This window comes from Hylobates moloch, unplaced genomic scaffold, assembly GCF_009828535.3.
Source record: "Hylobates moloch isolate HMO894 unplaced genomic scaffold, HMol_V3 SCAFFOLD_5, whole genome shotgun sequence".
Taxonomy (NCBI): Eukaryota; Metazoa; Chordata; class Mammalia; order Primates; family Hylobatidae; genus Hylobates; species Hylobates moloch.
Window position 1 is genome coordinate 148,506,369 of NW_026652280.1, and position 18,202 is coordinate 148,524,570.

The 18,202-nt window shown below is 46.5% G+C and overlaps 2 protein-coding genes across 3 annotated transcripts in view; one reads left to right on the forward strand and one right to left on the reverse strand.

Moving 5' to 3' along the window:
- Positions 1–4,811, forward strand: part of ZZZ3 (zinc finger ZZ-type containing 3) — a 142,164-nt gene extending 137,353 nt beyond the window's left edge. The window contains exon 16 of the transcript XR_009213704.1: positions 4,511–4,811. The gene's annotated coding sequence lies outside the window, so the exon portion shown is untranslated. The remainder of the gene's footprint in view (positions 1–4,510) is intronic.
- AK5 (adenylate kinase 5) overlaps positions 1–18,202 on the reverse strand; it is a 296,002-nt gene that overhangs the window by 14,011 nt on the left and 263,789 nt on the right. For both annotated transcript variants that reach the window (XM_032155547.2, XM_032155548.3), the window contains exon 13: positions 12,603–12,794. In XM_032155547.2, coding sequence (XP_032011438.1) covers positions 12,603–12,794 — 192 coding nt within the window. The remainder of the gene's footprint in view (positions 1–12,602; positions 12,795–18,202) is intronic.

Below are 18,202 nucleotides of genomic sequence, written 5' to 3' on the forward strand. Positions count from 1 at the left end.
CAGAATCTACAATGAACTCAAACAAATTTACAAGAAAAAAACAAACAACCCCATCAAAAAGTGGGCAAAGGACATGAACAGACACTTCTCAAAAGAAGACATTTATGCAGCCAAAAACACATGAAAAAATGCTCATCATCACAGGCCATCAGAGAAATGCAAATCAAAACCACAGTGAGATACCATCTCACACTAGTTAGAATGGCCATCATTAAAAAGTCAGGAAACAACAGGTGCTGGAGAGGATGTGGAGAAATAGGAACACTTTTACACTGTTGGTGGGACTGTAAACTAGTTCAACCATTGTGGAAGTCAGTGTGGCGATTCCTCAGGGATCTAGAACTAGAAATACCATTTGACCCAGCCATCCCATTACTGGGTATATACCCAAAGGACTATAAATCATGCTGCTATAAAGACACATGCACACGTATGTTTATTGCGGCACTATTCACAATAGCAAAGACTTGGAACCAACCCAAATGTCCAACAATGATAGACTGGATTAAGAAAATGTGGCACACATACACCATGGAATACTATGCAGCCATAAAAAATGATGAGTTCATGTCCTTTGTAGGGACATAGATGAAACTGGAAAACATCATTCTCAGTAAACCATCGCAAGGACAAAAAACCAAACACCGCATGTTCTCACTCATAGGTGGGAATTGAACGATGAGAACTCATGGACACAGGAAGGGGAACATCACACTCCGGGGACTGTTGTGGGGTGGGGGGAGGGGGGAGGGACAGCATTAGGACATATACCTAATGCTAAATGATGAGTTAATGGGTGCAGCAAAACAAGATGGCACATGGATACATATGTAATAAACCTGCACATTGTGCACATGTACCCTAAAACCTAAATAATAAAAAAAAAAAAAAAAGAAATTGAGACCATCATGGCCAACATGGCGAAACCCCGTCTCTACTAAAAATACAAAAATTAGCCATGCGTGATGGCACACACCTGTACTTCCAGCTACCCAGGAGGCTGAGGCAGGAGAATGACTGGAACCCAGGAGGTGGAGGTTGCAGTGAGCCGAGATCACGCCACTGCACTCCAGCCTGGCGACAGAGTGAGACTCTGTCTCAAAAAAAAAAAAAGGAGAACTTTATATTGATTACATGTTGAAATGATACTTAGGATATATTAGGTTAAATAAAATATGTTGTCAAATTATTTCACCTGTTTCTTTTTACCTTTCTTTATGTGACTACTATAAAAGTTTAAATTATACATGTGGCCCACATTCTATTTCTTTTGACAGTGCTGATCTAGCAAGTTTATTGAATGCAGGAAGAATGAATGAGTGAATGGATTCAAAGCCCTTCACTGCTTGCTTCAATCTTGCTCTTTAGTTTCATCTGCCACGACTTTAATTCATCTATTTGGCACTTCATCTGGGCCAGTATTCCTGGCACTTTCACGTGTCAGTGGCTTTGTTCCTTCTCCTCCATCTGGCTTGAGTTTCTCTTCATCCTTTAGGACCCAGCTCAAATGTCCTCTTTTCTCTGAAGCCTTTACTTGCCTTCCCAGGCCCGAGCTCTGTGCTCCCAAAGGCCTGGAGCATTCTGTAGATCCTATTATGGCACCTACCACTTCGCTGGGGTTTCATGTGTCACAGAGTTTCACGAGTCCTTTTTGTTTTGTTTTGTGTAGAGACAGAGTCTCACGCTGTCGCTCAGGCTGGAGTGCAGTGGCGCGATCTCAACTCACTGCAACCTCTGCCTCATGGGTTCAAACAATTCTTGTGCCTCAGCCTCCCAAGTAGCTGGGATTACAGACCTACACCACCACACCCATCTAATTTTTGTAATGTTAGTAGAGATGGAGTTTCACCATGTTGGCCAGACTGGTCTCGAACTCCTGACCTCAAGAGATCTGCCCTCCTCAGCCTCCCAAAGTGCTGGGATTACAAGCACATGTCTTTTAACTGTGAAATCCCAGCATTAAGTGGCATGCCTTAGACCTTACAGATGCCCAGTAAATGTCTGCTGAGCATGTCAAACACCTTACATAGAATGGTGCCAATTCTTTGCTGGTAGAATTCATGTCAGTGACTCTGGGAGGGGTTCTGAGTTAAAGTGGACCTCAGTGAAGGGGGTGCCCTAAGATGAGCAAAGGCAAAATCTGCTATGTGATTGTAGCAGCCACAGAGGAAGAAATCAAGAGTGTGTACAGATGAGTCAAAAGGGCATGGAATTCTCTTCTGCTTGCTGTTTGGGGAGGAGACACACACGCAGCAAGCACAACTCATTTCAGCAGGACCGCAGGGGTGCAAACAGTATTGCATCAGATCAAAAGGTCTTCACGGGAATCTGGTGAAGGTCTGACAATCAGGAAGGAAAAGGGGTGGAGAGAAGACTATTTTAAGCAGAGTCATAAAGAAAAAGTCTCTTAAGTCTCTCAGAGCCAGATGGAAGATTTATGCTTCATTTGTCAAGTGAGAGGATAGAACCTTAGGGTTCCTCTAAGTCACTCTCTCCTTCAGGCACACCTTTCTCTTCACTGCACTAGCAGGAGGGAGGGCTGTATCTAAATCTAGGTTTCTAGTTGTCAATCAAGGCAGGCCCAGATGAAATGCAGGGACGCTTCAGACTTGAAACTGATAAGCACCCCCAGTGAAGGTGGGGCACTGATAAAAGAGGCTAAGCATCAAGGAGCTGGGAAATTCCAAAGCTCCTTGTTTTACTTGTTATACTTCAAAGAACTCTTCCCAGGGCAACATGGAGAGCCAGGGGAGTAGAAATGAATGAGTTAAAAAAAATCAGCCTTTGCTTAAAATAGCTCAGCAGTCTCTCCTACTAGAAAAAAGTCTAATTAAGCATGTCTTTCCACCGCATCGTTGTTAGTAGTAGACAAAAACAACCAAACTAAACTAGAAACAACCTAGTTGAATAAACTATAGAATATCTATATTGTGGCATATTATATAGCTATTAAGAAGAAAACAATATTGTGATGTGTTGACCTGGAGGTGTTTCACAGAAATGTGTACAGCTTGGTAGTATTTGCATGAAATCAGCCCTCCCCCACCATGGTCGTGTGTGTGTGTCCGTATTAAAAAGTTTGATTTCAGAGAGAAAGAATGAGGGGCTGGAGGAAAGAAGAGAAGAAAGAGAGAAAGAGAACAGAAGCAGGAGGAAGAGGAGGAAGGGAGGAGAGGTGGAAAGATACACAATAAGCTGTTCACATCGGTTATTTGGGGGAGGCAAGGTTGTGAGGGGCACTGTTAATTGCGGGTGTGTGGGTATATATAGTCATGCACCGATAACAGTGTTTTGGTCAATGACAGACTCCTGCTTACACAATGGCAGTCTCATAAGAGTATAATGAAGCTGAAAAGTTTCCAGTGCCTTGTGATGTGGGGGCCATCATAATGTCACAGCGCAATGGATTACTCACGTGTTTGTGGTGATGCTGGTGTAAAGAAATCCACTGTGCTGCTGGTGTTGGAAAAGTACACAACGTACAACCATGTACGCAATGCTTGATAATGACAATAAGTGACTATGTTTCTGGTTTATGTATTTCCTACATTATACGACTGCATTTTTTCTACTTGTTAAAAAAGAGCTCTGTCAAACAGCCTCAGGCAGGTCCTTCAGGAATGTTCCAGAAAAAGGCCTTGTTATCAAAGCAGACGACAGCTCCATGCATGTTACTGCCCCTGAGGACCTTTCAGTGGGCAAGATACGGAGGTAAAGATAGTGGCGTGATGATTCTAACCCTGTGTAGGCAGGCCTAGGCGAATGTGTGTGTCTCCATCTCAGTTTTTAAGAAAAAAAGCTTAAAAAGCAAAAAAAAAAAAAAAAAAAAATAATTTTTAAAATAGAAAGAATAAAATAAAAATAAAAGAATAAAAGAAAAAATATTTTTGTACGTCTGTACAATGTGTTTGTGTTTCAAGCTAAGTTCTATGAAACAGTCAAAAAGTGAAAAAATTTTAAGCTTATAAAGTAAAAAGGTTATAGTAAGCCAAAGTTAATTATTGAAGAAAGAAAAATATTTTACAAATGTAGCATAGCCTAAGTGTACAGTGTTTATAAAGCCTACAGTAGTATACAGTAATGACCTAGGCCTTCACATTCACTCAGTGACTCACCCAGGCACCTTCCAGTCCTGAAAGCTGGATTCATGGTAAACACTCTATACAGCAAGTTTACCATTGAAATTTTTTATTCTGTATTTTTACTGTATCTTTGCCATATTTTGATATGTTTAGATACACAAATGGTTACCATTGTGTTGCAATTGCCACAGTATTCAATACTGTGACAGGCTGTAGTGTGTAGTAGGCTATACCACTAGGTTTCTGTAAGTACACTCTCTGATGTTTGCACAATGACAAAATTGCCTAATGATGCATTTCTCAGATCGTATCCTTACTGTTAAATGATGCATGACTGTGTGTGTGTGTGTGTGTGTGTGTGTGTGTGTGTACTCTCACATTCTACTCAGTCTACTCTCATTCTCACAGTCTACTCTCTGTATCCAAAGTTCTGCACCTGCAGATTCAACTAACCGGAGATGGAAAATATTCCCTCCATCGTCCCTGCTCTTACCTCGCATGGAATCTGGCCAGCATCCCGATACAGCTTCCCAGCTTCCTACTAAAATACTCGTGAAGACCCCCATAAATGAGAATAGTCACAAGAATTCCGAAAACTTGGACTGCTCCCTATCGTCAGTGGTTCATGTCTGTGGTCCCAGCTATTTGGGAGGCTGAAGTGGGAGGATTACTTGGGCCCAGAGAAGTTGAGGCTGCAATGAGCCGTAATGGCACCACTGCAAACCCGACTAGGCAACACAGAGAGACCCTGTCTCAAAACAAACAAATAAAAAGAACAATAGAGCAATGTTTACTGACTTTTGGTAGAAAAATAATTATTATGACTTAAATTATGTCCAGTGAAACTGTCATTTGTGTGTGAAGCCACAATGATGGCATTCTCAGATATTCACTGAGAAATTGAACTAAAAATTAGTTGAGTTACTTTAGCCAACTGAAAGAATAATCAAAATTAAGAATTTAGTACAGAGAATTCAAGGTATAAAAGTAATTTTGGGTTTTCCTTTACTTGTGTTAGACTCCAAACTTGGAGATCCAGTCAGTTATGAATTACCCAGTAGATTTTGCAACCAAGCGGTGAAATGTGACCTTAAGGTACCTTCTGCTTCCACTTTCCTCAGTAATACCAGAAACTGCAGAAACTTCTCACTCTTCTTGCCTCAATTCATAGGGCTTCTCCTGACAGCATGGTGACCAGAACAATGAGGACCATTGCATTTCCGGACCTAATGGAAACGGTCAAACTATTTACGAAGCTGAGACATTGCAGCAGCAGAATCGCTGAGGAAAAAAGCTTATTATCTCCTCTACAAAAGCAGAATTGCCAAGGAACTTGATTTTCTGTGTCTGTAAAACTCATGTTTAATGAGTCACTGGGCTCTCTTATTTTCTTAATCAGTTAAGAGTAGCAAATACCAGGCCCTCTTCATCTATGGCCTGGGGTGTTTCTAGGCTAATTATGCCATGAACAAAATGTACATAAAAAATGGGAAAAACACAAAATATAAGGAAATATATCATAATGTTCATTGGTGATTATCTTTGGGTGGAATAATTCTGAATAATTTTAATGTTTACCTTTATATTCTTAAATTTTCTAGTTTGTTTCTTTTTTAAACAATGTGTAGTTGTTACTTAGGAAAAAAAGAGGCTATAAATATCATTTGATACAATTCTGCCTATGCCACTTGAGATAGCTATTTCTGTGGTTTCTCTCAACTCACAACAAGCCCTTCTCTCTGGGTATTCCTTGTCCTCCATCTGCTTCACAGGGAAGAGTCCCAGGTAACCATGTTTATATCAGTCAGGTCCTAATTCAAATGCTACCTCCTCAGACTTTCCAAACAGCTGCCCACAGTGCTCACTCCCAACAACGCATTCTGTTTTGTTTTATCCACAGAACTTGTTAGCGGTTGCTTGATTTTCTTGTATACTGTTTTGCTCTTTTTTTTTTGAGACCGAGTCTTGTTTTGTCACCCAGGCCGGAGTGCAGTGGCGTGATCTTGGCTTACCGCCACCTCCGCCTCCCGGGTTCAAGTAATTCTCGTGCCTCAGCCTCCCCAGTAGCTGGGATTACATATGTGCACCACCACGTCCAGCGAATTTTTATATTTTTAGTAGAGACATTTGCCATGTTGCCAGGCTAGTCTCGGACTCCTGGCCTCAAGTGATCTGCCTGCCTTGGCCTCCCAAAGGGCTGGGATTACAGGTGTGAGCCACTGCGCCTGGCCTGTTTTTCTCTTTTCCGTGAGGGGCTTTGTCACGTTGACTGCTGTGTCCCCAGCACCAAGTGTCATGTCCTACACGTACCATATGCGCTCGATAAATTACAGAAAAAAACGAAAAAGCCCCCTGTGACCCCAGCTGCCTGTCCATAGCTAAGAGGGCCAAGGAGACCCTGAGCAAAGCAAGGCCAACCACGTCATTTCTCTCAGGAATCTGGAGCTGGGAATGAGCGTGCCGTGGTAATGTGCAAATGCGAAAGCTGTCAGGTGGGCATGTTCTGGCTTGTAGGCCAGAGAAAGAAAAAAACGTGGCTTAGAGAGGAGGGAACGGTGTTTGTGAAGCAGTGGGGAGCATGGGAGCCTTTCAGGGCTGATCCCACACGCCTTCTGGGGCCTGCTGGGCCTCAGCCTTGATCTTCTAACCTTATAGTGAAGTTCTGTGTTTCAGGTTAGGCCAGTGGGAGTTGGCACCTGTTACCCACAACCACGGAGTCTGGCTCAGTATTACCTACAATCACAATCATGTTGTAAAATTCACAGCAAAAAGATGTGGTGAAAATGCCCCACAATGTTTGCCTCTGGGTGGTGGGACTACCTAGTTTTCTATATTTTCTTTGCTTCTTTTTTCTTTTTTTGGAAACAGGATCTCGCCAGGCGAGTGCAGTGGCACCATCTTGGTTCACTGCAGCCTCGACCTCCTGGGCTCAAATGATCCTCCCACCTTGGTCCGCTGAGTGGCTGCGACCACAGATGTGTTCCACCATGCCTGGCTAACTTTTGTGTTTTTTGTAGAGATGGGTTTTGCCATGTTGCCCAAGATAGTCAAGAACTCCTAGGCTCCTGGCTGGGCGCGGTAGTTCACGCCTGTAATCCCAGCACTTTGGGAGGCCAAGGCAGGCAGATCACAAGGTCAGGAGTTCGAGACCAGCCTGGCCAACATAAGAGAAACCCCGTCTCTAATAAAAATACAAAAAATTAGCTGGGCGTGGTGGTGGGTGCCTGTAATCCCAGCTACTCAAGAGGCTGAGGCAGGAGAATGGCTTGAACCCAGGAGGTGGAGGTTGCAGTGAGCCAAGATCGCGCCATTGCATTCCAGCCTGGGCGACAGAGCGAGACGCCATCTCAAAAAAAAAAAAAAAGAAAGAAAAAAAAAAAAGAACTCCTAAGCTCCAGTGAGCCACACTCTCCTTGGCTTCCCAAACTGCTGTGATTATAGACATGTGCCACCACACCTGACCAGTTTTCTATATTTTATAAAGCAAGTATGTGTTACTTTTATAATAATAGACTTGGTCAATTCTAGTAGATCGTGTTCTATCCACTTTAGGAAGAAGAACTGAGAGGTGAAGCAGTAAAATGACTCACCGAAGTTGACGAAAGTGTGCCTGGGGCTTTCTGATGCACAGGCCCACATTCCCCCCGCCAGCCCCCAAGGAGTCTTTGGCTGGTAATTGTGCTTTTCATCCCCAAATGCTACATTTCAGTTACTTATGCCATAATAAATGATCTCACTAAGGTGAAAGAAAATTTCTTCTTGTAGGCTAATTCTAGTCAGCTGGGGGTGAGGGTCCATATTGCTGTGTTGAGCAAGTTTCTGAGGCAGTATTCAGACTTGGTAGGAAGCGCCATGACTGGCGAATGCTGCCTGGCCCAAGTGTAGGGAGGTAGGGGATGGAATGGAAGAAAGTTCTGTTCTAATTCTTTCTCGGATGCAGGGCAAACCTCTGCTTTATGAGAGGGAGGAAAACAGGCAGAAAGGGATACACCTGTATCACATATACTTCCATCTCTGGTGTGCACATTACAAGAAGTTCTACCTTTATTGTACAAGGATGGCATTACGATGACATAAAGAATAAGGGAGTGGCTGTATAAATTCTGCTTTGCTTTAAAAATTATCTTTGTTTGAAATTTTGCTGCACTTTCCTTAGCTAGCTGGTGGCCAAAGGGCTGACTGTCATGGAGTGGGGGATGGAGGGCGTCAGCTGATGGGTTCAGTGTCAGCATTGCTGGGTACAGGCCTGAGGGCGGTGCTTGTGGCCTATATGTGGGCTGCATGGGTTGGCCCACCCTGTGGCTTTAATTCCTAAATAGATCTCACAGAACTGCTGATCCGTCTCACTTGCTTTCTTGAAGTGCATTCACCAGCCCCACCTAGTTTTAAGAAAGCTCCTTAAGTGACCCGGAGGTCCTCTTGGGTGAGCAGCCCTGTCTTGGGTCCAGTAAAACAACAGGGAGGAGGGGCAAACAATCCAAACAGCATCACAGGAGCAGGCCACAAGCTGTTACTTAGAAACCAAGGGAGATTAAGCTGATGCAAGAGGGCTGGGCAAAAACCCAGAGGCCAGACAACAGAATGGGCCAGCGGCTTTCTCCCTCTCCAGCGGCAAACAATCCTGTCCCCTCCCCTGCTTCTCCTGCAGTCCCCGCTCTGTCGCCCTAGCTACTGGCAAACCCCACGGGTACCTGCAGACAAATCTCAGCTTCCTGGGCCCAGCACACACTGTCTCTATGCTAGGTGTGTGGGGGACTGTTCATCTTTGCAGCTGTGTGGGTAGGGGATGGCCCTGGGCAGGGGCAGTGGGATGAAGCAGCCTCCCTGAGGCTCTCTGGGAGTCCTGAAGGCTGAAGCTCACGCTGCTCTGCAGTCCGGGCTGGAGAGGTTTTACATATTTGTGCAGTGGATCATGATGTTACCTCACCACGGACCCAGCTGCCAGCATCTCCAAAATGCAGGGGAAGTTGAAGAGATGAGCCAGGGGACTGCAAACCTCTTTTCCACCATTAAATAACATTTGTAGGAGGCCGTTGGTTTGGACTAGGCTCCTGTTCTGGGCCCAACATCCGTGCTAAATGAAACAAAACAACTTGGATGTACACACTGTAACAGATGGCTGAGTTTTGGTAGTTCCAGCAGCTGAGCAGCTGAGCTGAAGTCAATAGTAGGTAGCCAGCTGATTCACGTAAGGCTGTAACTAATTAACCTCAGTTCCTCACTTCTGTTTTCTAAACATAAATATTGCTTAACCATGTGGCTTATTCTTCAAACATTTTTCAGGTCCTGAGGTCTGCCCAATTCTAGAATCATGAATAAAAGCCAATGAAAATCTTTAAATGTGTTATAATCTGGTCTTTTGGACACCACTAACTTAGAAAGCTCTAAGTAAGATTCCAGAAATCAGATTTGTCTGAGAACTCAACCCTGCACTCGTGAGCAGTCATTTGTGAGTTTGTAGAATTCAGGTTGGAATAATACAACAGAGAGCTAAGAGGGATTTTCCAACTCTAAAAGTGGTTAAATCCTGAATTACTTAGGAATTTTCCCATCTTTACAAATCTTAAAAGTGGAAGAAACACCTTTTTTTTTTTTTTTTCTTTTTGAGACAGGGACTCTCTCTGTCACCCAGGCTGGAGTGCAGTGGCACGATTTCAGCTCACTGCAACCTCTGTCTCCTGGGTTCAGGCAATTCTTCTGCCTTAGCATCCTGAGTAGCTGGGATTACAGGCACGTGCCACCACACCAGGAATTTTTTTTTTTTTTTTTGAGATGGAGTCTCCCTCTGTCACCCAGGCTGGAGTGCAGTGGCGTGATCTCGGCTCACTGCAACCTCCGCCTCCTGGATTCAAGTGATTCTCCTGCCTCAGCCTCCCGAGTAGCTGGGATTACAGGCATGCACCACCACGCCCGGCTAATTTTTGTATTTTTAGTAGAGATGGGGTTTCACCATATTGGCCAAACTAGTCTTGAACTACTGGCCTCAGCAGATCAGCCTGCCTTGGCCTCCCAAACTGCTGGGATTACAGGCGTGAGCCACCGTGCCCAGATGGAAGAAATCTTTCTACCTGGGTAACTTCTGTGTATGTTCCAGGCTGCTCAAAAGGTGGAAATCACTAGACAATCTAATTTTGGGAAGGCCTTTGCAGCCCTGAATTCTTAAGACATTGCTCTTACATAACAAAAACACTTTTTGTTTGTTTTACTTTTTTTTTTTTTTTTTTTTTTTTTTTGAGAGACAGTCTTGCTCTGTTGCCCAGGCTGGAGTGCAGTGGTGTGATCATGGCAAACTGCAGCCTTGACCTCCCAGGCTCCAGTGATCCTCCCATTTCAGTCTCCCAAGTAGCTGGGACCTCAGGCATATACCACCACGTCCAGCTAATTTTTGCATTTTTTGGAGAGACAGGGTCTCAAAATGTTGCCTAGGCTGGTCTTGAAACTCCTGGACTCAAGTAATCCTCCTGTCTTGGCCTCCCAAAGAACTGGGATAATGGGTGTGAGCCACTGCACTTGGCCCTGTTTTTAAAGATCGAAGTCTTTATTTTAAAAATGTGGCAGCCAGAGGTTATATAAAGCACAACAAATAAGTCTCATGTTGCACATCAAGTCCTATTAATTGGCAGTAGCTGCCCGGAGTGCTGTGTTGACAAACACTCTCAGGCCACATCTGGTTACTGAGAAACAGTGCTGGGATCAACTAGCAATGGCCATGGATGGGAGGTAGGGGATGATATCTCTCATGCCACATATTTGACCTCTGAGCTAAATGCAGAGGCATCTTTCAGACTTCTATACCCAGTGTTTCTTAGGATTCTGGAAAGCGGACCATTAACAGAGTGAGAAGATAAGAATTCATTATCAATGGTTTTCCCCCCAAGGAATCAGTAATGTAGCTTCCTCAGAGACGAGTTTGTTATTTATTGATGATGTCTCTTATCCTGTGAACAGCAAGAGATCCCACTCTCCCTTCTCTGGTTCGAGTCCTCAGGATTTTGTTCCTGGACAAAAGCTCACTCTGTCATCCTTATGGATTTGTTCCTGGATACTGTTCTAGCCTCTCAGTGGTCTCCTAGCCTTACCTTCTTGCATCCATTCCCCATAAGGATGACGGATTGAGCTTTCTAGATTGAAATCCTGATTATTCCTGCCCCTTTGGTAGTTCCCATCACTCACAGGACAATTATTTGCTGCTACATATGCTCCATCTTGATCTGGTCCTTGCTTGCCTCTCCATCTCCATCTCTTACCCCTCTTTTCCTTGGCACTTTATGTCACAGCCTCGTGGAGTTACTTGGTTTTCTCGACCTTCTCCACCTGGGGCTTCTCTGGTGTGGCGTGCACCCCCACTTCAGAGACTCAGCCGAGCCCTCCTCAGGCCACCTTCCTGGATCCTTTCCTTTCCCCTTACACTGGAGGAAAGGACCCTCGCCACACATTCCGTGCTTGCTTTGATCTCATTGCGTGATCACACATTTGTCTCTCTCTCCTACTGAAACCCTAAGCTTTGCAAGGATTCAAGAATCTTATTTATTTGCATCCGAACCACTAGTGCAATTGATGGACTATGGGTGCCTGATACACAGTTATGGGATGAGTGGAAGGATGAGGACTGGGCAGTTTTCCCAAATTCATGAAACTGATGGTGACTCAGCAGAGAGCTCATGATCACTAGGTCGATACACTCATTTCCTCGTACTATCTTCATTACCTGCTTTCCTGGCCCCATATGCAGCTTCTTCTAAAAATGTTGGTTATCACAAGAAATTGAGGCAAAGGAGCCAAGAGCCAATTGTGAATGATGTAAAATTACAGAAATTCAAAGTCATTGAATCTTAGCTCTAGTGAATAATCTCACAGTCCAGAGTCAGTGGCAGAGCCTACGTCTCATCCATGCCTCCCTCCCTCTCTGCCTTCTTCCCTTCCTCTCTCCCTCTCTCTCTTTTTTGGGAAAAAGGAGTTGTTTTCAGCAACTATAAGGGCATCTGTGAAAATTATACGAGCACCTTTTTATGGTCTATATGATGACAGATATTTAATTTTGATTGAAATAGAAGTGAAGAGTAAGGGATTCATATTTTGGTCCAAATTCTTGTTGTTGTTTTCTTTGAGACAGGGTCTTGCTCTGTTGCCCAGGCTGGAGTGTAGTGGCACAATCTCAGCTCACTACAGCCTCCACCTCTGGGGCTCAAGCAATCCTCCCACCTCAGCCTCTTGAGTAGCTGGGATTATAGGCATGTGCCACCATACCCAGCTAATTTCTTGTAGAGGCGGGGATCTATGTTGCTTAGGCTTGTCTGGAACTCCTGGGCTCAAGCAATACACCCGCCTTGACCTCCCACAGTGTTGGGATTACAGGCGTGAGCCACTGTGCTGGGCCTTTAGGCCCCAGGGCTGCAGCTGCACGGAGTTCTAATTCCCAGATCCCTTAACTAAAATGTTCTCAGCTTTTTCTCCTTTCGTGAAAAAAAAAAAAAAAAAAGTTAAGTGGCTCATTTCAGAGGGGAGAGTGAAGCGACTCGCCTTGTGCAGCTGTGTTTTCGTCTCGTAGTAGGCGATCACGGGGATGGACGCTCGGTGGTAGGCTTCCAGGCGCTTGGCGATGGTCTTGGTGGCGTCGTCCGCAGGCAGGCTGCTCTGGCTCCTCTGGAGAAGGCGGTTGGTCATGGTGTCTGCCGAGCAGTCCATACAGATCACCAAGTGTGGGTCTCCAATCTGGAGATGGGAGTGGAGCACAACACAGTCAGAAACCTCACCCTGCTGATGTTCTGGAAAGGCCCAGGGCCTCTGGTTTTTCCTTTCTTGGCCTTCTGGTTCCCTTCAAGGTCCCAGCATTACACTGTGGTGCAGCTGGGACTGGACTCCATAGCTCCCCGCTTGCAGGTCAGTTCCCTTCCACACGCTGCCTCAGAGCTGTCTCTTGCGCTCAGCTTTTAGGCCACCTCATGTGATGCAGGGGAGTATATGCCACCCACTGCAGCCACTGTCTGTCTGTCTTCTGCACTGAGAAGAAAGGAGTATGTATGTGTGAGGGGGTGTTTCCTCTAATGTGAAACCTTTCCTGACCACCTGAGGCACAGCTAATCACTCCTCCCTCAAGCCACCGTGGTATCTTATAACAGCCACAGGTGGCATTCGGTGGCTGTGCCTGTATTGTGTCAGGTGAGTGGAGCATAATGCTTGAGCACACAGAGGCTGGAGTCAGGCTGCTTAGGGTCAAACCCCGGTGTCATGACTCGTCTCCAGGATGGGCTTCATCAATTCGTTATCTCACTTTACTTGTAAGCTAGTCTCCCACTGAGACACAGAAACACCTTGAATCTGACCTGTAACTGTTTTGACCAACAGACTACAGCGGAAATAATGTCCATGCTTTTAGAGTCTAGGTCACAAGAAATGTTGCAGTTTCTGTCTGGTTTTGTGGAACTCCGCTGCCATCTACGATGTCCAACTATCCTGAGACTGCCAGGCTGAGAGGAAGCCCAAGTTAGCCATGTGGAGAGGCCATGTGGACGGAGATGCCCTACCAGCCCCCAACTGTTTCAGACATCCCAGCCCTGGCTCCAGATATGGATCTCAGCCCCAGCCACTGTCTGAGTGCAACTGCATGAGGAACCTCAAGTAAGAACCAGCCCGCTGAGCCCCATAACTTCCAGAACCATGACAGATAATAACACATTGTTCTTTAAAGTTTTAATTGTATTTTCTTTTGTAAGAGATGGGGTCTCACTCTGATGCCCAGGCTGGAGTGCAATGGCTATTCACAGGCATAATTATAGTGCACTATACAGTCTTGAACTCCTGGACTCAAGTGATCCTCTTGCCTCAGCGTCCGGAGTAGCTGGGGCTACACACACATGCCACTGTGCCAGACTTACATATTGTTCCTTTAAACTGACTTCCTCATTAACTAGAAATCTGACTCAACTTCTCTGCATCTGAGCCTTCTCATTCATACAATGAGGATGATCACAGGATTGCTGTGAGGATGAAATAAAATTAAATAATGTACGTATGCTCCTTGGCATACGACAGACACTCACTAACGATTCACTGTTACGCTTATTTCCTCTGTGAGGCTTAGGTTCCCCGCGTGCGGGGATTAAGAATTCTCTGCTTCTAGTCCCAAGTCTTGCACACAGTAGGTGATGAAGAAATGTTTTAATGAATGAGTGATGGTGGTATGATCTGTGGTATGAGTCTCCCCATCTCCATATCCTTCTCGTAAATGTTCTTTTGTCTCTGGGACATGCTTACTTTGCATCCTCCTCCAACCCTGGATCAGAGGAAACCATTACTCACCCTGACCTTGCCCCATTCGAGCTGTGAGTAGATGAAGGCTTGCCACCACTGTAGAAAGCGTGTGGGGTGGGATGAGAACAAAGTTCAGACAAGAAGAGGATGTTTAGGCAACACGGGGAACTCACAATATCGTGAGTTGCCAGACAGTGTTGGTCAAACATTTATCTACCTCCTCTGAGGGGTGTACTTTAAGGAACAGAGTGGAAACATTCTCCAAAATCGACAACAGTGCAATAATCTCTGGAATAGTTCATGCGACTTTTCTGTCTGCATTAATTGGAAGGAAAAAAAAGAGCATTTGTGCAGCAAGAAAGGCTGGGTGAGGGTTTAGGAAAAAAATGACCCTTGTTCACCAGCAGAGGGCGAGGTTGGGAGGCAGCTTAATGTTCCCCCTAAAACAACTTCGGGCTAGGGTTGCATGAGGCAGCCAGGCGATTTTTCCAATTGTGAGGTCATTTTCAGGCCACTCGTGGGGACAGGAAAGATAATTCAGGGACACAGGTACAAACAGAGATTTTGTGTCACTGAGCAGGAGCCAGCAGCAAATGACCTTTTAGACCAAAATAAGCACGGGGCAGAGAGGTAGCTTTTTCTTCCACACTGATTCCCAAAGTGTGGCCGCGGACCAGCAGCATGTCATTTGGAAGCTTGTTAGAAATACAGACTCTCAGGCACAACACACGACCTGCTGAAGCAGAATCTGCATTTTTTTTTTTTTTTTTGTGACAGAGTCTCGCTCTGTAGCCCAGTCTGGAGTGCAGTGATGTGATCACTGCTACCTCTGCCTCCCAGGTTCAAGCAATCCTCCTGTTTTAGCCTCCCAAGTAGCTGGGATTACAGGTGTGCACCACCACACCCGGCTAATTTTTGTATTTTTAGTAGAGATGGGGTTTCACCATGATGGCCAGGCTGGTCATGAACTTCTGACCTCAAGTGATCTGCCCACCTCAGCCTCCCAAAGTACTGGGTTTACAGGTATGAGCCACCACGCCCGGCCTAGAGTCTGCATCTTAACCAGATCCCTAGGTGAGTCTTCACAACATCATAGTTTGAGAAGCTACTCTGCCAAGCCATTTTCCTGTGCCAAAACTAGGGGGTTTGACCTAACCTCTCTCTCCTGGAATCAGCACTCTCTTCCTCTATAAAAAGCTATCGATTAGTTATTCTATTTGGAAGTGACCTGAACCATTTGTTTTTAATACCTAAAATTTTTTTGAAATGTTTGAATGAGATACCATTTAATTTTTTTCAAAATGCTTTGCTGTGTATCATTAGAAGGTCCCTTGGAGTAGCTGTCTGGCTCCCAGCTCTGCTCTGTTTTCACCGGACTGTAGTTAGTTTTCAACATCAAGTAAGCAGGCGAGCAAAGAACTCTGCCCTTGGCTGAATGAATCAGAGACCTGGGAACATTGGCCTGCCCCCAACATCACCCCGCTGGCACCCTGGGGTTCTGGCACCAGCATCATTGGATTCTCCATGGCCTTTGGTTTTCAGGGGACCTCAGTTAGAGCACAAGTGCCCTTGAAAGGGCTGCTGAGATGCCATCAGCAACATTTCAGCAGCTGGCTATGCTTCACTGTGCTAAGGGCTTTACAAACAGCCATCCCTTAAGCCCTCTGGCGCCCTTGCCGGGAAGTATGATTATTCCCACTTTAAGGATGAGGAAATGGAGGCCCTCAGAAGTTAACCTTCCCAAGGTCACTAGGGACTAGTGAGTGACAGGCCTGAAGCAGATGCATGTAACCCCAAAGCTTGGTGACCTCACCCTGATGGAGAGAGCCAGGGCCTTCAGAATGCGGCTTGGGCAAGAAGCTGACTGGGCCAAATGGAACCAGGAGAGGAGGATGGGGCCGTGGGAAAGGGAGCGAGTGGGGTGGGGTGGCTACTCACTTATTTTATTTTTCAGAAGCTGCCTCTGCTGCCTCTTGGTATCTAGTGGGACTGAGAGGTGACAGCATGCTGGCAGCCCTCACAGCCTGCTCGCTGTCGGCACCTCCTTGGCCTTGGCGTCCACTCTGGCCCCGCTTGAGGAGCCCTTCAGCCGGCTGCTGCACTGTGGGAGCTCCTTTCTGGGCTGGCCAAGGCCGGAGCCGACTCCCTTAGCTTGCAGGGAGGTGTGGAGGGAGAGGCGCAGGCGTGAACCGGGGCTGTGTGTGGCGCTTGCGGGCGCTTGCGCAGAGTTCCGGGTGGGCGTGGGCTCCGCGAGCCCCGCACTCGGAGCCGCAGGCGGGCCCCAGCAGCCCCGGGCAGTGAGGGGCTTAGCACCTGGGCCAGCAGCTGCTGTGCTCGATTTCTCGCCGAGCCTTAGCTGCCTCCCCGCGGCGCAGGGCTCGGGACCTGCAGCCCCCGCCATGCCTGAGCCTCCCCCCACCGTGCGCTCCTGCGCGGCCGGAGCCTCCCGGAGGAGTGCCGCCCCCTGCTCCAGGGCGCTCAGTCCCATCCACCACCCAAGGGCTGAGGAGTGTGGGGGCACAGCACGGGACTGGTAGGCAGCTCCACCTGCGGCCCAGTGTGGGATCCACTGAGTGAAGCCAGCTGGGCTCCTGAGTCTGGTGGGGACTTGGAGAACCTTTATGTCTAGCTCAAGGTTTGTAAACACACCAATCAGCACCCTGTGTCTAGCTCAGGGTTTGTGCATGCACCAATCAACACTCTATCTAGCTACTCTGGTGGGGACTTGGAGAACTTTTGTGTCTAGCTCAGGATTGTAAAGGCACCAATCAGCACCCTGTCAAAACAGACCAATCAGCAGGATGTGGGTGGGGCCAGATGAGAATAAAAGCAGGCTGCCCTAGCCAGCAGTGGCAACCGGCTGGGGTCCCCTTCCACACTGTGGAAGCTTTGTTCTTTCGCTCTTTGCAGTAAATCTTGCTGCTGCTCACTCTTTGGGTCCACACTGCCTTTATGAGCTGTAACACCACGAAGGTCTGCAGCTTCACTCCTGAGCCAGCGAGACCACGAACCCACCAAAAGGAAGAAACTCCAAACATAGCTGAACCTCAGAAGGAACAAACTCCGGACACACCGCCTTTAAGAACTGTAACACCGCGAGGGTCCACAGCTTCATTGTTGAAGTCAGTGAGACCAAGAACCCACCAATTCTGGACACAGGACCGTGCTCATCCTTGCACCCCTCAGGGCATGAGGGCAGCCCAGCAGCACAATGGCATGAGCACTGTGGACTGTGATCATGGTTTTGCTTTGGTCATTCCAGCAAGTGGAGCGGGAGGAGAAGTTTGCCCTCCTGCCCTCTGACTCCACCCCCACCTTAGTTTTCTTCTGATTAAGTCAGAATGGGGGTTAGGCCACGTTTCCCAGTGGGCAGGAGCTCTCCATGCCACCCAGGAACTCTCTGTTGAGAATAACAACTATCTTATTCTTGGTGTATGCCTCTGTTTCCTCATTTAAAAATGAGGATAATAATAGTGTTTGGCTCACAGGACTATTGTGAGGGTTAAATGAGTTTGTACATGTAAAGCCCCTGACTCACTTCAAACACTACATGAATGGGAGCTAATGTTATTTAAGGTGGGTTTGGCAACATAGTCATCCTTTTGACCTGTAAAGTATCCCACTGGTCAGATTTAGGTCTAGAAAGAGTTAGCGACCTTACTCAGGCTTTTAGCCTAAGTCGCATGCTCCAGCATGTTTACCAGAGGCTCCCTGCGTTGGCAGGAAAGGGCCCTGGCTGAAAAGAAAGTGGCGTGCCTATTTCTCATTTGCTCTCACCTTGAGGTATGTCCCCTTGGGGGAACCTCACTAGAGGAGGAATATCTGGGTCATTCCAGCATTCCTGAATACACAACCCTAATGATAGTAAT